The following is a 24,627-nucleotide window of genomic DNA, read 5'->3' as shown; positions in this document are numbered from 1 at the left end:
TGACTGTTGGAAATATTCCATGAAAACTTTATCTGTAAAGATTACACAGATTTAAACTGAATACCTTCTAACTACAGCAAATTACATTTCCCATCTTTGGGCAAAATGGAACCATGGCTTACCACCTCCTAAAAAGTAATATTTGATCCTACTTCCAAACTATTATAACCAAAATTCCAGTAACCAAAATATTTGCTGTGTTCTCTAGGCATATGAAGTGTTTTATTTAGACCATTTTTAAGGATTTTGCTTCAAAGGTTATACATGTGGCATCCAAGCACATCTTAATGAAGACAGTCTAGTCTTTCAGAGATCATGTGTCATCAAGGTCTCCAGAGTTTTCATTGTCATTTGCAACAAGAGCTTCCCTGTTCTCATAAGTCCAGAAGCCATTCAGATCAATTAGAATGGTGGTAACTGTGTCTCCTTGATTACTGTTGATTAAATCCTGAAGAGAGATTTTCAAAGGGTCCTTTGGTTTTACCATGTCAAAGATTTCATCCTGCAAAAGAGAAAAAAATACAATGAAATCTGATTCACTTACTTTCAAACACACACAATGATCTTAAGTTCAGGGCTACCACTTGAGCTTACGTAAAAAGTTTTTGTTCTACTTTTTTTCTTTTCCATTTAACAGAGAGGCAATTCCTTTACCTACAATCATACAATTTCACTGGAAGATCCCTCAGCTATATGGTAGCTAATCCCTCATTTTATGGATGAAGAAACCACGACTCAAAAGTTTAATCAAAGCTACACAGCTAATTAGTGGCAGAACTATTTAATGCATTGTTCTCTGAATACATGTTAACTACTTATATTTTTCTGTTGCCTTATTGGTGGTGGAACAAGGTCCTGGTTTAATAAAAACTCAGCTCAGTTAAAGTAAACCCTTAAATGCTTCAGAGATAGTGACAAAGCTTCATTTCCAATATTCATGTCAACCTTTTACTCTGTACCTAGGATGGAGAGGGGAGGGAAGTTTGGTAGCATTAAAGAATTAGTTATCTAGAATGATGCTAAATTGTGCAAAACTTATTGGAATATATAGAAGAACCTCTCCTGTATAATGAAGTGCACAATAAAATATAAGGAATCAGTACATGTTTTCTAGTCTTTTGTAGTAAAATTACTCAAGAATATTCAGTAGCATTTAAGGAGGCACATTTACATTTTAAAAAGACCTTTTAATGTTTTGCTTGTGAAATTTCCTTTTCTAGATTGGCTGCACTTTAAAAAATTGCTGGTTCTTAAACTGCTTGTTGCAAAATTTCAAATATGTCTCATGTTAAACCAAAATGGCCCTTTATCTTACAGTTGGTTAAAATGGGTCAGGGTATTTCATTTTGTTACTTAACCTAAACTGAATGGCTACTGGATACTGAAATGTTATTTCAGAGCTGGTTAGTCTGAGTCTGATTACTGAAATGCTAAGTAGCAGCATGTGTTTCGAATAGTGGTGGTTTTCTACCGTAGGACTGATGTCTCTTTTTTTTTTTTTTGAGACAGTCTCACTTTGTTGCTCAGGCTCTAGAGTGAGTGCCGAGGCGTCAGCCTTGCTCACAGCAACCTCAATCTCCTGGGCTCAAGTGATCCTACTGCCTCAGCCTCCCGAGTAGCTGGGACTACAGGCATGCGCCACCATGCCCGGCTAATTTTTTGTATATACATATTTTTTAGTTGGTCAATTAGTTTCTTTATATTTTTAGTAGAGGCGGGGCTCTCGCTCTTGCTCAGGCTGGTTTCGAACTCCTGACCTCAAGCAATCCGCCTGCCTCGGCCTCCCAGAGTGCTAGGATTAGAATCCTGTTCACTACCTAAGTAGCTCCAAAGTTAAAAATTCAATTTACTGTGGAATAGACTGCCAAAGGATGCAGGCTATACTGATTATCTTAATTTTCAATTAAAATGAAATGAATGATAACACAAGGCTGACAATGCTAAAATTATAAACTACATAAATCCATGCATTACTCCAAATATAGTCTGTTTCTAATGATTTGGATGTCAATTCAGAGCAAATAACAGGGCCAGGCAGGGCTGGGAGGGCTGCCTGGAGCGGCGCCCGCGGAGCAGGGAGGAGCGGGGGAGGGGGGCCTTGCCCTGGGCGGCGGTCGGGATGCCATTGCCGGCTGCCTTCGCTCTCTGCCGGCTGGTGCCCGTGTCAGGTGGGTGACAGGCCGCAGCCCTCACCCCCCAGCCCCCTCACCGGGGCTAGCCCGGCTGTGCCGCGCCCAGAGGGGGCCGAGACGTCTGGTGGGACCACGGCCCTGTTCCGCGCCGCAAGCTCGCCCTCTTGCGGCTCCCGCCGGCCGCTGCCGCCCCTCTTCACTCCAGAGGCGCCCCGAGGGCACCATGCAGGCGCAGCAGCTGCCAAAGGAGTTCTTCGGTGAAGAGAACGCGCCCAAGTGGCGGGGGCTGCTGGTGCCTGTGCTGAAAAAGGTTCAGGGACAAGTTCATCCTGCTCTTGAGTCTAATGATGCTCTTCAGTATGTTGAAGAATTAATTTTGCAATTATTAAATATGCTATGTCAAGCTCAGCCCCGAAGTGCTTCAGATGTAGAGGAATGTGTTCAAAAAAGTTTCCCTCATCCAATCGATAAGTGGGCAATAGGTGATGCCCAGTTGGCTATTGAAAAGAGGAAGCGAAGAAACCCTTTATGTCTCCCAGTAGAAAAAATTCATCCTTTATTAAAGGAGGTCCTCGGTTATAAAATTGACCACCAGGTTTCTGTTTACATAGTAGCAGTATTAGAATACATTTCTGCAGACATTTTAAAGCTGGTGGGGAATTGTGTGAGAAATATACGACATTATGAAATTACAAAACAAGATATTAAAGTGGCAATGTGTGCTGATAAGGTATTGATGGATATGTTTCATCAAGACGTAGAAGATATAAATATATTATCTTTAAGTTATGAAGAGCCTTCCACCTCAGGAGAACAAACTTATTATGACTTGGTAAAAGCATTTATGCCAGAAATTCGACAATACATAAGGGAACTAAATCTATTATAAAGGTTTTTAGAGAGCCCTTTGTCTCCAATTCAAAATTGTTTTCAGCTAATGATGTAGAAAATATATTTAGTCGTATAGTAGATATACATGAACTTAGCGTAAAATTACTGGGCCATATAGAAGATACTGTAGAAATGACAGATGAAGGCAGTCCCCATCCACTAGTAGGAAGCTGCTTTGAAGACTTAGCAGAGGAACTGGCATTTGATCCATATGAATCGTAAGCTTGAGATATTTTACGACCTGGTTTTCACGTTTCCTTAGTCAGTTATCAAAGCCTGGGGCAGCACTTTATTTGCAGTCAATAGGTGAAGGTTTCAAAGAAGCTGTTCAGTATGTTTTGCCCAGGCTGCTTCTAGCCCCTGTTTACCACTGTCTACATTACTTTGAACTTCTGAAGCAGTTAGAAGAAAAAAGTGAAGATCAAGAAGACAAGGAATGTTTAAAACAACCAATAACAGCTTTGCTTAATGTTCAAAGTGGCATGGAAAAAATATGTTCTAAAAGTCTTGCAAAACAAAGACCCAGTGAATCTGCATGTCGGTTTTACAGTCAGCAAATGAAGGGGAAACAACTAGCAATCAAGAAAATGAATGAGATCCAGAAGAATATTGATGGTTGGGAGGGAAAAGACATTGGACAGTGTTGCAATGAGTTTAAAATGGAAGGAACTCTTACACAGGTAGGAGCCAAACATGAGAGACACATATTTCTCTTTGATGGCTTAATGATTTGCTGTAAATCAAATCATGGGCAGGCAAGACTTCCTGGCGCTAGCAATGCAGAATATCATCTTAAAGAAAAGTTTTTTATGCAAAAGGTACAAATTAATGATAAAGATGACACCAGTGAATACAAGCATGTTTTTGAAATAATTTTAAAAGATAAAAATAGTGTTACATTTTCTGCCAAGTCAGCTGAAGAGAAAAACAACTGGATGGCAGCATTGATATCTTTACAGTACCCGAGTACACTGGAAAGGATGCTTGATGTAACCGTGCTACAGGAAGAGGAGGAGCAGATGAGGTTGCCTAGTGCTGATGTTTATAGATTTGCAGAGCCTGACTCTGAAGAGAATATTATATTTGAAGAGAATATGCAGCCCAAAGCTGGAATTCCAATTATCAAAGCAGGAACTGGTATTAAACTTACAGAGAGGCTTACATACCATATGTATGCAGATCCCAATTTTGTTTGGACATTTCTTACAACATACAGATCCTTTTGCAAACCTTAAGAACTACTGAGTCTTATAATAGAAAGGTTTGAAATTCCAGAGCCTGAGCCAACAGAAGCTGATCGCATAGCCATAGAGAATGGAGATCAACCCTTGAGTGCAGAACTAAAAAGATTTAGAAAAGAATATATACAGCCTGTACAACTGCGAGTATTAAATGTATGTCAGCACTGGGTAGAGCACCACTTCTATGATTTTGAAAGAGATGCAGATCTTTTGCAATGAATGGAGGAATTTATTGGAACAGTAAGAGGTAAAGCAATGAAAACATGGGTTGAATCCATCACTAAGATAATCCAAAGGAAAAAAATTGCAAGAGACCATGGACCAGGTCATAATATTACATTTCAGAGTTCACCTGCCATGGTTGAGTGGCATATAAGCAGACCTGGGCACATAGAGACTTTTGACCTGCTCACCTTACACCCAATAGAAATTGCTCGACAACTTACTTTACTTGAATCAGATCTATACCAAGCTGTTCAGCCCTCAGAATTAGTTGGAAGTGTGTGGACAAAAGAAGACAAAGAAATTAATTCTCCTAATCTTCTAAAAATGATCCTAATCTTCTAAATACCACTAATCTCACTCTGTGGTTTGAGAAATGTATTGTAGAAACTGAAAATTTAGAAGAAAGAGTAGCTGTGGTGAGTCGAATAATTGAAATTCTACAAGTCTTTCAAGAGCTGAACAACTTTAATGGTGTCCTTGAGGTTGTCAGTACCATGAACTCATCACCTGTTTACAGACTAGACCACACATTTGAGCAAATACCAAGTCGCCAAAAGAAAATTTTAGAAGCAGCTCATGAATTGAGTGAAGATCACTATAAGAAATATTTGGCAAAACTCAGGTCTATTAATCCACCATGTGTGCCTTTCTTTGGAATTTATCTCACTAATATCTTGAAAACAGAAGAAGGCAACCCTGAGGTCCTAAAAGGACATGAAAAGAGCTTATAAACTTTAGCAAAAGGAGGAAAGTAGCAGAAATGACAGGAGAGATCCAGCAGTACCAAAATCAGTCTTATTGTTTATGAATAGAGTTAGACATCAAAAAGTTCTTTGAAAACTTGAATCCAATGGGAAATAGCATGGGAAAAGAATTTACAGATTATGTTTTCAACAAATCCCTAGAAATAGAACCACGAAACCCTAAGCCTCTCCCAAGATTTCCAAAAAAATATAACTGTCCCCTAAAATCTCCTGGTGTTCGTCCATCAAACCCAAGACCAGGTACCATGAGGCATCCCACACCTCTGCAGCAGGAGCCAAGAAAAATTAGTTACAGTAGGATCCCTGAAAGTGAAACAGAAAGTATAGCATCTGCACCAAATTCTCCAAGAACACCATTAACACCACCTCCTGCTTCTGGTGCTTCCAGTACCACAGATGTTTGCAGCGTGTTTGACTCTGATCATTCAAGCCCTTTTCACTCAAGAGCTGCTTCAGTATGATCTATAAGTTTAATCAAGGGCACTGATGAAGTGCCCATCTCCCCTCCTGTTCCTCCACGAAGACGACCAGAATCTGCCCCAGCGGAATCTTCGCCATCTAAGATTATGTCTAAGCATTTGGACAGCCCCCCAGCTATTCCTCCTAGGCAACCCACATCAAAAGCCTATTCACCACGATATTCAATATCAGACAGGACCTCTATAACAGACCCTCCTGAAAGCCCTCCCTTATTACCACGAGAACCTGTGAGGACACCTGATGTTTTCTCAAGCTCACACTACATCTCCAACCTCCCCCTTTGGGCAAAAAAAGTGACCATGGCAATGCCTTCTTCCCAAACGGCCCTTACCCCTTTACACCACCTCCTCCTCAAACACCTTCTCCTCATGGCACAAGAAGGCATCTGCCATCACCACCACTGACACAAGAAGTGGACCTTCATTCCACTGCTGGGCCGCCTGTTCTTCCACGACAAAGTACTTCTCAACATATCCCTAAACTCCCTCCAAAAACTTACAAAAGGGAGCACACACACCCCTCCATGCACAGAGATGGACCACCACTGTTGGAGAATGCCCATTCTTCCTGAGTTCCTCTGTATTGGGATGTTTATTTTCCTAGCCCCAAATCCATTGTTGGCAATGGATGCACTGAATGTGCCAGCACTGAGGAGTTAAAATGAGAACTCCAAACACTAACGACTCTGCTTCAAGATGCAGTGTAAGACAATGAATTTTAACCTAGACATTAATTATAAAATGAAAGTGGTATTCCAGTTTAGAATACAGAAAGACTGAGCTAGAGGAACTGGAAAACTGATTGCACCTGAAAATCAAGTAAAGGGACTTTTTTCCAGCCAATAGGCAGTTGTCCTCTTTTTGTGAAGTGATCTTTATCATTAAAGGGATGGGAAACAGTTTAATGTCCAGCAGGCCCATATGATGACAGTTTTTGTAATTCAAAATATTATCCACTTGTAAAAAAAAAATGTTAAACAGGGATTTTATGTCCTCCTTTGTTTTCCTTTGCTTTACTCTTCTACTTTAGAATATTTTCTTAAAAATCACTCAAAGGACTGTGAGGAAAGGCTGTGGTATCTGACCTTGTTGAAATCAAGGCCCAGCACTACAGTCCTGTACTACCATCCTGTTTACAGATTATTACAGTGAACTGAGTGGGTACCCAGGCTTCACCAAAGAGGTACTTTTTTGTTGTTATTTTATTTTTTTTTTTTTTTAAGACAGAGTCTCGCTTTGTTGTCCAGGCTAGAGTGAGTGCCATGGCGTCAGCCTAGCTCACAGCAACCTCAAACTCCTGGGCTCGAGCGATCCTTCTGCCTCAGCCTCCCGAGTAGCTGGGACTACAGGCATGCGCCACCATGCCCGGCTAATTTTTTTATATATATATCAGTTGGCCAATTGATTTCTTTCTATTTATAGTAGAGACGGGGTCTCGCTCTTGCTCAGGCTGGTTTTGAACTCCTGACCTTGAGCAATCCGCCCGCCTCGGCCTCCCAAGAGCTAGGATTACAGGCGTGAGCCACCGCGCCCGGCCTGTTGTTATTTTTTTTAAAGAATAATTATACTAATTTTAAGAGCATTCCCCTACCTGCCCCTACATACCCAAACAAAATGTGGTGGTGTTGCCTTCAAACGAGAAGTTTTGTGTCATTGAGATGACGGAAGAACTTTTTAAAAAATGTAACTGTCAAGTATACTATTTACATTTAGGAGACTATTAATCTAAGCTAGATTGTCATTTTTGCCCCTTCTCCCACAAAGATTTACTGGTAGTCCATGTCATGGCTCGTAGGTGTCCCTCTAACCACACTATGGAAACGCAGGCACCCAGTGTGAAAAGGAGCACTTGCTGGGTATCACTGATACCATTCATGTTTTACTAATAGTTGAGTAATCAGCATATCTAGAATTATCTTGCATTGGCTAAATCATGTGTATATAGTGAATGTTATATAATATACCTGGCAGATCTGTTTTAATTTAATTGAATAAAGATACAAATACTTTGAAAACAAAAAAACAAAACAAAAAAAACAATAACAAAAAAACAAAGAACAAATAACAGCAAATACCTGATTCAGTATAGTGTTTCATAAGTTGCTTTCATATAAAATTTCATGTACACAAATGATTATCTGGTGGTATTATGATAATATCATCTGCTAATATTATGTAAATTAAAAGAAAAGATAACCTTTACGTCTTGAAACGAAACAGGATCTTGTCCATGGATTTTCATTAGTTCCTGTATGGCCTGTATTTAGTGAAAACAAATCTGTAAATAAAAAATGAAATACACAATATCCCTTCTCTTATATGGCTTTGCAATTATAGTTGTGATCTGCTCCTTCCATTTGCCATGAATATTGTTCATGCCTTCACCATTCTTTTAAGACTATCAGTCTACCATCTCCCTTCCTACCCTGCACTTTGCTTTCTACATAATAGAAAAAAAAGGAGGTAGAGCTCCCTCAAACTCTTCCCTTTTATAATAGAGTACACTATCTAGGCCCAGCTTTACCACTGGGATGTTGATGTACAAAGACTCTATGAATGGCCCAGGATTGCAGGCTTCAGCACCAGAAACTTTTTACCTTATCCACATAACCAAGCCTAAATAAGCTTTGATAAAATAGATGCATATATGAAATATTTTAAAAATATTTTTAAACCAAATTTAACATTCTTGGGGTAAAAGATGCTATTACTGTAAATAAATCTTTATGAAAAAGAATTCAGTGTTTTATTGCCAAGAAATATTTGTTTTTCACTTAATAGGTTTGTCTATAGAGGATATCACTGTGATCAGTTGGTATTTATCTTCTCAGGTTAGCAAATGATATAAGCCCATATAGCATTCAATTTTTAAAAAATTTATTCTAATACTGTGATTATAATTTATCTAATATTTTTAGTCATTGCTACCTAAAAATCATAATGTAAAGTCTTTAAGGGAATTTAATATGAAATTATGAAATATATATACTATGAAACTCATAAGGATGAATTCAGATACCAGAGCACCAAAAATTAAAAAAAAAATTTTTTTTTTTTTGAGAAAGGGTCTCACTATGTTGCCCAAGCTAGTCTTGAACTCCTGTCCACAAGCTATCCTGCCTCAGCCTCCCACAGTGCTGGGATTACAGGTGTGAACCACCCAGCTTCCAAAATATTAAACAGAAAGAAAAAGTCTCTGGGGAAAATGACTTATGACAAAGATGTGTAAATGTCATTTTTATTGTTTTAAAAGATCCTGCTATTTATCTTGACCATATAAAAATCACATGGTCTTCTAAAATCCAGCTATGAATATATGATGATGGAGTAGAATACCACTGAACAAAACTATTAATAATACTCCATCAAGTGGAAAAGTTACCATTCAAGTTAAGGGCAGACATTTCTACTTTCACACTGTTGTATCTGAATGCTTATCATATACAAATTCCACTTCAGAGCCCCATCATCTTATTCTCTGAGAACAACTAAAGCACAAAATAATTGCTTCAACAAATCTATTTCAGACTGAAATGCAGCACACAATTCTAGACAGTTAAAAAAATCACAAGTTAGGTGAAACTACCAGTAAGTAAGCAATTTAAACCTACTGGTATAACATATCTTAAGGAACAACGAATCATTTACACAAATGATACTTACCCTAAAGAAATAATTAAGGGAAAAGACATTCAGATATCCCTTGTTCTCAATATCAAGCAGTTTGAAAATATATTGCAGAGCTGCAGGTTCCTTTCTGTTTTCTAATGCAAGAACAAAGTCCAAATAGGTCTTATAGTCCTATAGAAAAGAAAATGACATTCTTTAGAGGTCTTAGTTGAAATTAACTTTTCAAGTGAATATTTGATGATATGAAGCTATCATACCATTAAATATGTCATTAAATATGAAATGTACTATTTCAAATCAAAATTGTAGTTTATTATATCTCAAGAAGCAGTACAATTAATCAAAGTATGCACTTAAACTATCGACACAGTTTTGCCATCTTAATGGTAGCTTGTTTATGCCAGCAGCAAAGAAGCCTGGCAAGCAAGTGGCAACAAAATCTCAAAAGGTTATTCCACAGCCTGAGAATTTCCTTGCAAGAAGTGGTCCAAAGCCTGGAAGAATTGGTAGTCAGTTGGTGCAAGGTCTGGTGAATATGATGGATGAGAGTTTGCAAGTCCAGCCTCTGTAGTTTGAGCAGTGTTGTTTGTGTGACATGTGGTCAAGTGTTGTCTTTTATGAGGATTGGCCTGTCTCTACTGACCAATCTCGGCTGCTTAACTGCAAGCATCCTCATCATTTTGTCCAATTGGTTGCAACAGACATCTGCTGTAATCAATTGGGTTTCATGAAGAAGCTATAGTGGATACCACCAGCACTGGACCATCAGACAGACACCATTAGTTTTGGATGAATATTCGTTTTTGGACTGTGTTTTAGCACTTCATCTTTACCCAACCATTGTGCCAAACACTTGGAATTGTCAAAAAGAATCCATTTTTCATCACATGTAACAATATGGTGTGGAAATGGTTTGTCTTTATGTCATGACAGGAAAGACAAGCTTCGAGACAATTTCTCTGCTGATGCTCATTCATGCAGAACCCATCTATCCAGCTTCTCTACCTTGCCAATTTGTTTCCAATGGTCCAATATTGCTGGAATAGTAATGTCAAATGTTGCTGCTAATTCATGCATAGGCTGAGATGGATTTGCTTCCACTATAGCTCTCCACTCATCATTATCCACCTTGGTCTCAGGTCACTCACATGGCTCATTTTCAAGATTAAAATCACCAGAGTGGAACTTCTCAAACCATCAATGTATTGTGTGTTCATTAGCCACATCCTTCTGAAACAATTCGCTGATATTTTGAGCTATCTGCGCTGCATTGGTTCCACGAGGGAACTCATATTCGAAAATAACAGGCTTGGCACAGTGGCTTATGCCTGTAATCCTAACACTCAGAGGCTGAGGCGGAAGGATCCTTTGAGCTCAAGAGTTCGAGACCAGCCTGAGCCCTGAGTAAGAGTCTCTACTAAAAATAGAAAAATCAGCTAGACATGGTGGCGTATGCCTGTAGTCCCAGCTCCTCAGGAGGCTGACGTAGGAGGATTGCTTGAGCCCAGGAGTTTGAGATTGCTGTGAGCTAGGCTGATGCCATGGCACTCTAGCCTGGGTGACAGAACAAGACTGTCTTAAAAAGAAAAAAAAAAAAAAAAAATAACACAAATTTTTGACTTATCCATGGTTTCACAAAAATTGCTTTAAAAAAAATCTGAAAGATAATTAATCACAAGCCAAAATGTGCATTTGAAAGACTAAAGATATACTTTCACAATAAAAATAAAACAAGAAGTGTCAAAGTAAAATGTCAGAGATATCAACTGTCATACCTAGTACTTAAGAAAATCGGACATTTCATACCTAACCTTTGCAATCAATGGAGGCAAATTTATTTTTTTAAGTTAATATGAAAAGCGAAATCCATTTATATACTTAATGCTGGTTTCTAGGAATTCTATTTGTAATCTGCACAGGACAATTTAGGGACATAGTTCATTTTCTTGTGGGAGAAATTTACTATGTTAAACCATAATTTTCTTTCATTATAATTTTAAAAGACACAAGACACTGACTAAGCTATTATACATTGCCACTAAATTTATATTTTATTTCAGTGTGGTTATTTGAAAATATTTTTTACCTGGAATGACAGAACATTTTATTTATTAGTATTTTTGGAGACAGGGTCTCACTTTGCCACCTAGGCTGGAGTGCAGCGGCCTGATCATAGCTCACTGTAACCTCAAACTCCTGGGCTCAAGCAATCCTCCTACTTCAGCCTCCCTAGTAGCAAGGACTCTGGGCACGTGCCACCATGCATAGCTCATTTTTTTTTTTTTAATTTTTTAGAGACAGGGTCTTGCTATTTTGCCCAGGCTGGTCTTGAACTGCTGGGCTCAAGCAATCCGCCTGCCTTGGCCTCCCAAAGTGCTAGAATAACAGGTGCATGCCACCGTGCCTGGCCTAGAACAGTATATTTGATATTTTTATATATTGTTTAAAAATTTTAAATCCAGATGATTTCCAGTAAGAAGCCATCTTGAGACTGCCAGATATTCTTTAGTGAGCTGACACCTTCTCATCCAAAAAAAAGGCAAAAGAATGCAAATGAAGGCTAGAAAGACATGAAGAGAACAGAAAACTTTCCCTGTGAAAAAGGAGAGATACTCATAGATTACCCTTTTGCATAGTTATAAGTAGAATAATTGAGATGCTTACTTAGAAAAAATTTTGTATTCTTGAATAAGATTTTTTAGGCTAGAATTAAGAATTTTTTCCTACAAAAATTACAGTATAAAGAGTTAAAAAAAAAATTAGCCTCTTATGGCCAAGCTTAGTGGCTCACACCTGTAATCCTAGCACCAAATTTATCGGATTCTTAATACATGTTTTTAATAGCAAGAATGGTGATTTAAAAATGCTATTTAGAATTTTCCTGCTCAGGTATTTCACATTGTTGTGATAAAAGGACAAATGCATACTAGTTATCTTCCACTACTAATATAGCCACTTACAGAGACTAATACAACTTGATTCTGAGATTTAAATCATGGCATATATGGTACTTATCTGACCTGGTAATTTAATGACTGAATCATCTATATAAAAATAAAAAATCCATTGGCTTTTGGCTTTTTTTTTTTTTACTAGTCCACACACCTATACAATAGGTGGACTGACAATGAAATAAACAAAATATTAAAATTTTTTATTTGCCCTGAGCTCATAAGGCAAATGTCTTTAAGTGAATTTACCTTAAAACCAAAGGCTCTGAATCTCAAGTAATTTAATCGTTTTTATACTTTTAAAGATACTATCACACACTGATGTAAATAATGGTGTTATGACATCAAGAAACAGACTTGTGAAAACTGTGGGAACATACATTTTTACAACTTATCAATAAATTTAAACTACTACCATTTCTCCATCATAAGTGAGACACTCCTGGAAAACGCGGTCTAGGAAAACATTGGTCATGGTTGCTGTTCCATAGCGGGAGAGTTCTTCTTTACTGAGCATGCCATTGTGATCCTTATCAAGATTCAAATACTGGCCTTGAGAAGAAAGATAACAAAAAGACACTTATGACCAAAATAAAATTTTAATGACAAGATAAAAGAACAGACATTAACAAAAACTTCTTTTTATTGGTTAAGATTTTGATTTTCAACCTAATCATGTTATAGTTAGGGTGGTGACCTATGTGCAATAATATCAGCTATCTTTGCAATCTCAATCAGAACAACTGTTTGTTTTTTTTTAATTTTTATTATTATTTTTCTTCTTTTTTTCTTTTAGAACGTGTGGCAAGACAGAACAACTGTTAAGCTAGAACCAGTCAAAGAAAAGCCATCATGAAGACCATGGCCTTTGGGCTATTTCGCTTACATCATGATTTGTTTTCAATTTGCAACTTCTTAGAACATTTCTAGGTTTCAAAATTAAACAGAGGGTAGGGGTCAACAAAAGGCACTGAAAAGCATTTGAAAAACCAGCAATTGAAAGCAGAGATCAAGAATGCATACAGGAGTCAGAAGACCACTAAACAGGATAATGTAGCAGACTAGTGAAATTCAATAAAAGAGCAAACCAGTCCCTTAAACATCTCCTTCTGTGAACCCTGGGAACAGCATTTTGTAACAAAGCAAGACAATAGTTGATGTTCATAATGACGCTAAGTTAACAAAAAGGATCAAATTACATTGTTTGTTATATTGAAAAGTAAAAAAGAATAGAAACTTAAATGGGTTCCAAAAAGTTAAAACAATGGTATTCAAACAAGTAAATTTTAGTTATCTAGAATACTAGATATTTAGGTAATTAGAATATTTTGATCTTCAGGTAAAGTAGTCTATGTATAAAACTGTTCTCTGAACACCGGTTACCTAATGAATGGATAATTCAAATTTTAGCATTATGATAGGAACATACCATAAACCCTTAGGGCAGAAGGAGCAGAAAACCAATTTGTTTCTTGACTCTCCTTAGACAGTTCCTCATCCCTTAGCTAAAAGAACACAGAGACATACTTAAAATATAGCAACCATCAAGTGACATAATTATGTAATTTAAAAACATTTACCTCCAATAAATCATCTAGGAAGCTGCAGGCTAAAATATCTTGAATTTTTATCTTCCCTTTAAAGAACATAAACACAATTAGTGAATTTCAAGAACAAGACCAGCTCAGTTTTTTAAAGGTATTATTTTACAAGAGCAATCACAGTTGATATTTTAAAGCTTCTAGTTCTTACGTTCTGAAGACCTTATTACATATTGCTATGAAAAGGGAAGCCTGCAGGGAACATTTAATAAAATCTGTGCTTGTACATCTACTTGTGTGCCCCCAACTATATAAATATAAGTAGTAAATTCTTTTCTAGGGTTACACTGATATCAGATTTCTAGAAAAGTTATGCTGAATATTTTGTGATTAATAGATACGATACTGCTGGTAATCAAATAAGGAGACTGTGTCCATTTTTCCTTGGCTGGTTCTGGAATAGGAAGAAATATAGAGGTGTGGCTAAAAGCAGACAGATGGGAGCGTGAATGCCACTTATACATATGTAATCTAGCTAAGTCTCAGTTGCCTCTCACATAAAATGTGGACAATAATAATATCTTCTTTATGGGGTTATGAGAAGAAAATGAAAGAATCCATGTAAAATGCTTAGTGCAGTACACATCATAAAGTCAAAACAGCTATTATTTTATAAAATTTCAAAGGGAAAGGATGTGTATGTATGTGCCTACAGTGGAGGAGTTTAAAAAAAGATTGTTAGCTACTATGTTCTGTGATTGGACTCATGGCTGGATTTTCAAGGACAGAAGGAGAATCAAAGACTTTGATTTGGGCCTTCTCTGTCCCTTCCTCTGTTCCACTTACACATATTTAAGTCTTGGCAGGTTAGAACAATTATTTAAGCATACCATTAATGAGGTCATACTTACTAATCTGATGCCCATATAATCTGATATAGTTAACTTGAAAAAGAGAAAAATACATCATGACTGATTGGCTCCAATATCCCCAAATGCTTATTTTTTCATCAAAAAGAACAATTCCACTATGTCACATATCAGGGAGAGCAAATTTTATCAGAATACCCAGCTTCTTATAAGTGGAAGGAGCCATAATGATTACCCAGTTTCATACTTCATATTAGGGATGAAGAAAACTACAAGAGGTTAGGTGACATCCCCACTGTCACACAGCTGGTAATGATCAGTACAAGTAAATCATAAAAGATCTTTAAATAAACCTTAACCAAAGGACTACTGCTATTTTCTACTTTTCTACCTCCTTAAGATTCACCAGATTATTAATGGCAATGATGTGTTAGGAAAATAAATAACTGACATTTTTCAATTCTTTTCTCTAGTTATTGGGATCTAGACATAATATCTAAGTTAGGTAAGTTTTATTTTTTTACCTGTTCTTAGAGGGTCTAAAAAGAAGAAGAACTTCCTAACTGCCGTACAAACATAAAAGGAATAAAAGGATTTTTCCAGCCCATCTAATTGTGGCAAAGTAGGGATAAGTTCCAATATGTAGTTTTCTAAATCCTAAAAACAAAATAAAACATTAAAGTGTTAAACATCCAATCTTTGTAACCACAGAACCTAGTCAAGGAAAAAAAAAATCCAATCTTGAGTCTTCATCACATACTAGAATATAATTTTGGCCCTAAAACTTATTTAGCATTAATATTACACTGATGATGAAATAAATTCATAACTGTTAGTGGTCAAACTACTTTACATTTTTGTTTCTACTAATTTACTTTTTAAGTTTTAACATATTTTGAAAAAGTAATATATTCTACATAGTTCTGAATTCAAAAGGAACAATGACACTGTGTGTGTGTGTATATATATATATAATTCCCTCTTTTTACACAAGATATAGCAGCATACTATGAAAATTGCTTTTATCATTTAATATACTTTATAGTCATTCCATATTGACTCTCATAGAGTTTCTACGATTCTAAGTAGCTATATTATTTCATTGTATTGATGTACCATAATCTATTTAACTAGGCCTCTATTTATGGACATTTAGGTTGTTTCTAATCTTTTGCTATACTAAACAATACTATAAGGGCTAAGGTAATTTTTCATTCATAAATATTGTGGAAGAATACAGAATACAGTTTCTGTAAGTGGACCTGCTGGGTTGAAGCATACGCACACATATAATTTTGATAAACACTGGCAAACTTCCCACCTTCCCATTAAGGCCACAGACATTTTGTTTTATACTTCCACCAGCAGCAATGGGAAGGCTATTTCTACAGTTCCCAAACTACACACCCAGGTGCGCCAGAAGTGCTAAAGTGAATGCACAGGGGTGCATCAGCATATTTAATTAAGTATTTTGAGGGAAACATAGTGATATCTGTCAGATACTGCATGACAGATGCTGCTATAAGCTAGAACCACTCATTCAAGATGGTTCCCATTTTCACCACTGAGTCACAATATATTCTTTTTGATGACATAAATCTTTACAAAGTTAGGTTTTTAATGGTTCCTGTGATAAAGCCAAGTATCACATGAAAATCAGTGTAGAACTGGAAATGAAGATTATTGTGTCCAATCAATTCCCAGGTTTAAGTAGTTGTATAGTGTTCCATGGGCACACACATCCATTAGTAACTGTCATTTAAGAATGCACTGCAAATACTATTTTCTTTCAACTTATGTGTGTTATTATTTCAAATGGCTAACAGGATAATAAACTTACTTAATGAATACTTTCACTAAATTATTTAGAACTGGTTAATAAATGGAACTGTTAGGGATTTCTTATGGCCCTGAGACAGTGAAAAAATTATGAAGACACTAATGGTGCTATTAAAAGCCTTATAAAACTTTCTGATCTTTGTCAATCTGACAGGTGAAAAATGGTATCTCAGTGTAGATTTACCTGCATTTTCCTATGTGAAGTTAAAGTTTTTTCTTATGATTAAGAAGCATCTGTATTTTACTTTTTGTACACTATTTATATCCTTTGCCCAGTTTTCTATTGGGTTAGTGGTCATTTTCTTCTTGATTTCTAGGAGCTTTTTATACATTAAGGTAATTGGCCATTTGTGACTTTCAGATATTTCCCCCATTTTGTTGTTTTCCTCTTACTTTATCATGGTCTTTGCCATACAGACTTTTTAAAATTTAACTGAAATTACTATTTTTCTAGACTTCTGCATTTTTCATACTTAGAAAGGCTTTCCCTATTCCAAGAATAGCTATTTAAAAGTCTCCCAGGGTTTCTTGTATTTATTTTAACAACTTTTTGCTTTAATCATTTTAAGTATAACCTTTTTGGTAGCTCTGAGATACTTTATAATTTAAGCTTTTATTTTTGTTTTGTTTTGTTTTAGAGACAGGGTCTCACTCTGTCACCCAGGCTAGAGTGCAGTGGCATGATCATAGCTCACAGCAACCTTGAATCCCTGGGTTCAAACGATCCTTCTACAAGTATTCTCAGAACTAGGGAAGTACTTGAATACCTTGACCTCTAAATAAGTATCAACAGGTGGCTAATTATGTCTTCCTTGCTAGAGAGATGGACAGATGAACATTTTACTCTGAAGTTGGTCTGAATTTTCAAGAACAAAAATTGTACTGTGTCCCTGGGAAGGTTTTATAGCCTAAATGTTCAGAATGAGCTAATGAATTCTATTTACAAAAACCTGGACAAAACAGACTGCAACAGTGCTGTTCACAATAGTAAAGATATGAACTCAACCTAAGTATCCATCAGTAGATGAAGGGACAAAGAAAATGTGGTACATATACATGATGGAGTACTATTTGGCCATAAAGAAGAATGAAATCACATCTATTGCAGCAATATGGATGGAATAGAGGTCATTGTTAGGTGAAATAAGCCAAACAGAGAAAGACAAAGTTTGCATGTTTTCACTGATATATGGGAGCTGAAAAAGTTGATCCCATGGAAGTAGAGAGTCGAATAATAATGGCTGCCAGAGGCTGGGAAGTGTGTGTGGGTAGGAGGCTAAGGGGATGAAAAGGGGATGGTCAGTGGGTACAAATGTACATTTAGAAGTCATCAGTTAGAAGTCATAAGTTCTATTGTCTAATAGAACAATAGGGTGACTATAGTTAGCAACAATGCATTGCATATTTCAAAATAGCTAGAAAAGAGAACTTAAAATGTTCCCAACACATGGAAATGATAACTACTCAAGGTGACAAATACCTTAGATACCCTAACTTGATCATGATACATTCTTTGCATGTAACAAAATATCACATGTACCCTATAAATATGTAAAATATTATGTATCCTTTTTTAAAAAAGACTACAACAAATTATAATAGGAACTGTAACAAACTGTAATGAGGAATTTATATTTCTTTATTTTATTTTATTTTATTTTATTTTTTGAGACAGAGTCTCACTTTGTTGCCCAGGCTAGAGTGAATGCCATGGCGTCAGCCTAGCTCACAGCAACCTCAAACTCCTGGGCTCAAGCAGTCCTCCTGCCTCAGCCTCCCAAGTAGTTGGGACTACAGGCATGCACCACCATGCCCGGCCAATTTTTTCTATATATATTAGTTGGCCAATTAATTTCTTTCTATTTTTAGTAGAGACGGGTGTCGCTCTTGCTCACGCTGGTTTCGAACTCCTGACCTCAAGCAATCTGCCCGCCTCGGCCTCCCAGAGAGCTAAGATTACAGGCGTGAGCCACTGCACCTGGCCTATATTTCTTTAAATTGTACAGTTGAATAATTACTTGATTAATCTATTTCATATTTATGTCCAACTCCCTTACCTTCTCCCCTACACCCCTAAAAAAGGATACTATGTTTGGGGAAAAAGACTGAGTTAAAAAGAAGCATGTCCATATAATTTAGATACTCACACTTCCAAGAAGCATAGCACTTGCCATTTTACTTATTTATTGAGATGAGGTCTTGCTATATTGCCCAGGCTAGTCTCAAATTCCTGGGCTCAAACAATCCTTCAGCCTCCCAAGTTAGAAGTATAGACATTTGCATCATGAGGTTATAATTCTCTATTGGCAACTTGGCCTAACTACATTAGTACATAATAGAAAAGAAGCAGCTTTGGTAACTGACCTTATAACCCTTAAACCTACAGGTGGGAATACAGTCGCATTAATTTTTTCTTATATTTCCCAACAAAGGGAAAATTCCTGGCCCTTTCAAAAATCATCACACGTTGATAAACTCCATGAATAACCAAAAGTTTTTCACTATTTCTTCAATGATTTTTTTTTTCTTTCTTTTATATCCAGTCCCCGTGGGGACCGTCAAAAATTGCCAATGCCGACTATATTGCAAGTCGTCATGGCGGGGTATTGGGAAAAGTTTTCAATTAGCAATAATCGCGCCTCGGATAAACCTCATTGGCTACGATACTGCCACTGCGCAAAGCTCTTCAATGATTTTTAAACTTGTTAAAATATTACATTTTTTAAATTTCCCTTTCAGAAATAAAACAAAACAAGAACTGCCTTTAAACCCAACACCCAGTGATAACTACCATGAACTTTCTAATATCTATAGTGGTTATTAAATGTAGGTAATACTTACAGATTCCCGAAGGTACCCTTGCCCAGCAACATCATATAAACTGAGTCCTATTCTTGTTTGATGAAGCCAAACTGACAAATAAGAAAATGAAATGTAATTATCAAGATCTATTCTTTGGCATACATATGGAAAAAGGAGATAAAGAGCTACATTTGAGACAAACTAATCCAATAACTCCATAAACATATTGCTTCTCTCATATATTACAGAATCAGTAAGCCCAGAATTGTATGAAACAAAAAAAACACAATAGAATGGCAAATTTCAACAATTCTATCATGACTAAAGTTATAATAAAATTGATGCCCTTAAGGATATCATTTTTTACCTATTAAACTTAGTGTGTTCCACCAAACAGGGACAGCTAGTATAAACTGTGCCTTCAGTGAAGCTGCTGTTGGTTAATTACAGCAACTAACTATTAGTTAAAGGTGGTACACAATAGGATTTCACAGGTCATTATGGTACTTATAGGAATCAAAGCTCCAAGTTGTTTAATAGAAGTTCCTTGAAACTGAGGCTACAGTGGTGGATTTTTTTTTGACAGAGTCTCACTCTGTTGCCCAGGTTAGAGTGCTGTGGCATCAGCCTAGCTCACAGCAACCTCAAACTCCCGGGCTCAGGCGATGCTCCTGCCTCAGCCTCCCAAGTAGCTGGGACTACAGGCATGTGCCACCATGCCTGGCTAATTTTTTCTAAATATTTTTAGTTGGCCAATTAATTTCTTTCTATTTTTAGTAGAGACGGGGTATCGCTCTTGCTCAGGCTGGTCTCAAACTCCTGAGCGCAAATGATCCTCCCGTCTCGGCCTCCCGGAGTCCAAGGATTACAGGTGTGAGCCACCATGACTGGCCTACAGTTGTGGATTTGAAACTATCCTTTCAGGCAACTCAACCTGTAATATATTGGTGAAATAAAATTAAAATTATTTCAAATCATCACACTTTAAAAACTCTTGTTTAGCTTTTGATATTTCTAGTTTGCTGCTATCTTTAAGACACATGAAGGTTGCTTTTTTTTTTTTTTAATAATAGTGAACCCAAATTTATGGCAGAAAATCACAGCTTCTAGTAAGCTCTATGAGAGAATCATAATAATACTATAACAAATCTTAGTCAAAAGATAAGAAATTCTGCTATTCAAACTCAGAGAGTTGTTTCACATGGAAGAAATACTATAAAAGCACAGACCAAAAGCTACTTGATTCCCAGATAGAAGGGGCTTGAAGCATAATAAAAATGAATCACCTTTTCTCATGACATAATTAAAGAACTGCATGATGGAAATTCTTCCATATGAATCTGTATGAAGGAGTTTAGCAAAGACTTTTGCTGTGAAAAATTGCCTAAGAAAAGGAAATAAAGATTAAAATAATCTGCCAATATAAAAATACTTTCTATATGAATTAGCAAACAGCATAAATTCATACAATTAAAAATCAAAGTGAAAAAAATCAGTGAGAACTAGAAAGGCTTATTTATAGTTCAAAAACTGAAAATATTAAGTCATACACTTTGCATTCTTTTGTCTTAAGAATGAAAGCTTAAAGTGTCATATAAACTATATTGTATCTTTTAATAACTCATACCAATATAATTTCTTCTTGACTATATATAATTTTTAAAAATTTCATTAGTAACTCAAATTAATCCAAATGTCATACCCCACTGACTTCAGGTTTCAAAATTTGAGGCATTTAAAATGCTTAACATAACATACTCCTTTGTTTATTATTCTTACTTGCACTTTGCTCCAGCTTTTTCACCAACCTTCAAAAAATTTTCATAATTGATCATTGCTTCCTCTCCAATCACAGGTGGTGTCTGGTGTTTGTCCAGCAAAAACCATAAGTTCTTAAGATAATTGCAGAAACAAAGATGTTATAAGTTAAAAATAAAATTTTAAAATGTCGTTAAATGTATCATTTCCATTAAAATGATAGCCTGATGGCATAGTTAATATTAAGGTGAATCTCATGCCCTATTATCCTTTTGATTACTGATGACAATAAAAATAGCTAACATTTATTGAGTGCCTACTAACTTTTAAGTTTTTCGTATACATTGGCTTTAATCCGCTACATGACGTAGGTGGTCATCCCTACTTTACAGATGAGAATTGAAGCACAGAGATGTTAAGTCCATTGCCTAAAATTATACAGCTGAGTTAGGATTTGAACTTCTGCAGTATGACCCTATAATGGTAGTTCTCTACCTTGGCAGCATATTAGAATCACCTAGGGGACTTAAAAATAAATAAGGCAAACAAATAACAGTATGCTTGAGGGACATGGCCCACGCAAGCTCAGCAGGTGATTCTCTTGGGAACCACTGCTTTAGAGGTTATGAAGTACCAGCTGGCAATTAGGTACCATGAGATACTGCATGATTTAAGTAGTACAAATATAAAATGGTTAACATCTAAAGCAACTTTTTAGTCCATGGTTACCTGTAATTCTTCATTATCTAACAGTTCTCTGCTTTTCCTTTGTAGAAAGACAGCTCTGGATTCCTCTCTTAATTTCTGTAGTAAGACTTCATCTTCAGCTGGCAGCTAAAAAAGTATTGTAAATTTTAGACTATTAGATCATGTAAAATGTATATGGCCTCATAAAATAACTACATGCCACTGCCTCAAATTACTACTTGTATCTCACTTTAATTTTGCTTTACATTTCCTTAACAAAAATAGATCTACAGAGAACTCAGTGATCAGCAAGTCCAGATGTCTGCCCTAACTAGTCTATTTCAAGTTTTATTTTATATTCTTAAAGCACTACATTTCTTTTGTGGCCTCAGACTGATAAAGAATTAAATTAGGACTACCTGAAGATTGATAATCTTAGGGAAAGCATGCCTGCTGAGACTGCATCACCTTCCTTCTTAGAGATGGTCAAGCAAGTGTTAATTATGTTGGCCTCCAAGGCAGAGAGTTTACCAATTAGGGTGATTTCCATAAGCAGGCCTTTAGAATGACTCATTCCAACCTGACTTAGAACAATTTGCTTTAAGGATTTCTTCTTTTTCTACATTTTTGCCCCATTAGCTGTACCTCAGTTGTCCTTAGTCCAAATTGGGGTTATGGTTTTCACCTTTCATTTCTAAGAACTAAGATGCCATCCCTCCCATCAAAAGGAATGGAGAAAGAAGAAACATTAGGAGGTGGGGGTGAAGCTGGAGTTGGGGATGACTGAGACTGTGCTCCAGTGGTTAGTTAACTCCAGCTAACTAGACAAGAACAAAAGTGATGACTGAACATGATGCATGGTTTCTCTGAAGCAGTGGGAATCACACAGAGAAGGAAGAAAGAAAGAAAGGAAAGGACTTTCCAGAAATCCATAGCTGCAGACAGGTAAGAACTTTTAACAAATCCATAGCTGCAGACAGGAAACCATCAGGGATCTGGAAATGGTCACAGAAAGAAAAGAAAAGAAGACAGGGAAAAAAGGGATTCCCTCAGGAACCAGAAGGGAAAGACAAAGCTTTGGTCCTGGAAGTACAAAAAAGTTCAGTCCTAGGCTCAGGAATGGGGTCATACCATTCCTATCCAGGTTTAATGAGATAATATAAAGTGCTCTGCAGTACTTAGGAACTCAGTAAATGTCAACTTCCTTTCTTCTTTCCTAGGTTATCAGGGAAATAAAATATTCAGTTGTTGGCCGGATGCAGTGGCTCACACCTGTAATCCCAGCACATTGGGAGGCCAAGTAGGAGGATCACTTCAGGCCAAGAGTTTGAGACGACCCTGAACAACACAGTGAGACCATTTCTACAAAAAGTATTTTAAAAAATTAGCTGGGTGTGGTGGTGCATGGCTACTAGTCCCAGCTACTCAGAACGTTAGGGGAAGATCACTTGAACCTAGGAATTTGAGGTTGCAGTGAGCTATGATGACTCCACTGCTCTCTATTCCAGACAACAGAGTGAAACCCTGTCTCAAAAAAGTAAAATAAAATTCAGTTGTCTAGTTACCTCTGTTTAAGAAAAGTATGAAATGCAAAAAGCAGGAAAAGTATGATGATATAATCCCATTTTTGTTAAAAACACATATACACCCACAGAAATAGAAGGATTCGTGTAAAATTTTTTATTTACATCTTTGGGTGATGTTATCATGACCAGCTTACTGAGCAGTTCATGCTGTTCATGTTATCATGAACAGCTTACTGAGCTGTTTGGTTTTTTTTCTCTCTTTTCTACAACAAATATAATCTAGTCGTATAATTACATCTTAAAAGGCTGGGAAGCATACAGTATTCCAGAAAGGTTTCCAATAAAAAATGTTCACATGAGAACAATTTTTACTTGAAGAAATGTTTCAATATCCAGATAACTCACTTATATTAATACCTAAGAATGCCAGGTAAAAATATTTGCTGTCTTTGTTAATAATAATTAATAGAGTTTAAAAGAAAACAGCTTCAAGAACCATCCAGCTAGGATTCCAAAGTGGTTACAGTTTACATAATATTAAATAGGACTTAACTTCACTTTCAGGCACAAACAGCTTGCTTTCTTTTTAAAGCAGTTTTGTTGCTCAGGCTGGTCTCAAACTCCCGGGCTCCAGGGATCCTCCCACCTCAGCCTCCTAAATAAGACCTACCCATAAATAAGCCCTAGCAGGATTTCTAAGCATTTGTGCAATATAAGCCCTACCCCAAAAATAAGACCTAGTGATGGGCGTGGCTATCCAGCATATCTGCACAATCCGTGCAGTTTGTCACAGAGCGGTAAAGAAGATAGATGAGCAGCTTCTCATCTGCCCCATGAGAACTCTATTGCTCGACACAAGAGATTGGGGCCAATGGTTCTAAAGGAAATAGTCGCAAGAAATTCAGGATGGAATTCGGTGTTTGGAGAGTTATGATGATGTTCCAGAAGAAGACGACTTAACTATATTTGAATAAATGTAGATTATTGTACCATACTTAAAGTCAGGAATTCGAAACCAGCCTGAGCAAGAGCGATACCCCGTCTCTACTATAAATAGAAAGAAATTAATTGGCCAACTAATACATATATAGAAAAAATTAGCCGGGCATGGTGGCACATGCCTATAGTCCCAGCTACTTGGGAGGCTGAGGCAGGAGGATTGCTTGAGCCCAGGAGTTTGAGGTTGCTGTGAGCTAGGCTGACGCCACAGCACTCACTCTAGCCTGGGCAACAAAGTGAGACTCTGTCTCAAAAGAAGAAAAAAAAAAGTTAAGTTTTGGCATCAGCATTAA

At 36.8% G+C, this 24,627-nt stretch overlaps 2 protein-coding genes, 1 non-coding gene and 1 pseudogene across 6 annotated transcripts in view; 2 read left to right on the top strand and 2 right to left on the bottom strand.

The window, feature by feature from the left end:
• LOC105855489 (signal recognition particle subunit SRP54) overlaps positions 1–13,413 on the top strand; it is an 81,744-nt gene extending 68,331 nt beyond the window's left edge. Inside the window, exon 6 of the mRNA XM_076004104.1 lies at positions 13,110–13,413. The gene's annotated coding sequence lies outside the window, so the exon portion shown is untranslated. The remainder of the gene's footprint in view (positions 1–13,109) is intronic.
• Positions 201–24,627, bottom strand: part of PPP2R3C (protein phosphatase 2 regulatory subunit B''gamma) — a 28,334-nt gene continuing 3,907 nt past the window's right edge. For 2 of the 4 annotated variants that reach the window (XM_076004108.1, XM_076004107.1), the window contains 12 exons: positions 21,852–21,956; positions 21,144–21,256; positions 20,651–20,748; positions 19,404–19,474; positions 15,248–15,380; positions 14,766–14,798; positions 13,894–13,949; positions 13,743–13,818; positions 12,729–12,865; positions 9,396–9,533; positions 7,930–7,989; positions 201–502 (listed from right to left, as the gene is read on the bottom strand). In XM_076004108.1, coding sequence (XP_075860223.1) covers positions 314–502; positions 7,930–7,989; positions 9,396–9,533; positions 12,729–12,865; positions 13,743–13,818; positions 13,894–13,949; positions 14,766–14,798; positions 15,248–15,380; positions 19,404–19,474; positions 20,651–20,748; positions 21,144–21,256; positions 21,852–21,956 — 1,209 coding nt within the window. In that variant the 3' untranslated portion in view covers positions 201–313. The remainder of the gene's footprint in view (positions 503–7,929; positions 7,990–9,395; positions 9,534–12,728; positions 12,866–13,742; positions 13,819–13,893; positions 13,950–14,765; positions 14,799–15,247; positions 15,381–19,403; positions 19,475–20,650; positions 20,749–21,143; positions 21,257–21,851; positions 21,957–24,627) is intronic. The other 2 variants (XM_012736506.2, XM_012736505.3) reach the window with 1 other exon arrangement.
• On the top strand, positions 2,210–6,940 carry LOC105855488 (son of sevenless homolog 1 pseudogene; annotated as a pseudogene).
• LOC142871592 (U4 spliceosomal RNA) lies at positions 19,106–19,246 on the bottom strand. Its single transcript, XR_012919833.1, has one exon. It is a non-coding gene; the product is annotated as a U4 spliceosomal RNA (small nuclear RNA).

The sequence above is a fragment of the Microcebus murinus genome, chromosome 6 (assembly GCF_040939455.1).
Source record: "Microcebus murinus isolate Inina chromosome 6, M.murinus_Inina_mat1.0, whole genome shotgun sequence".
Classification (NCBI taxonomy): domain Eukaryota; kingdom Metazoa; phylum Chordata; class Mammalia; order Primates; family Cheirogaleidae; genus Microcebus; species Microcebus murinus.
This window is presented reverse-complemented; position numbering and strand designations above follow the sequence as displayed.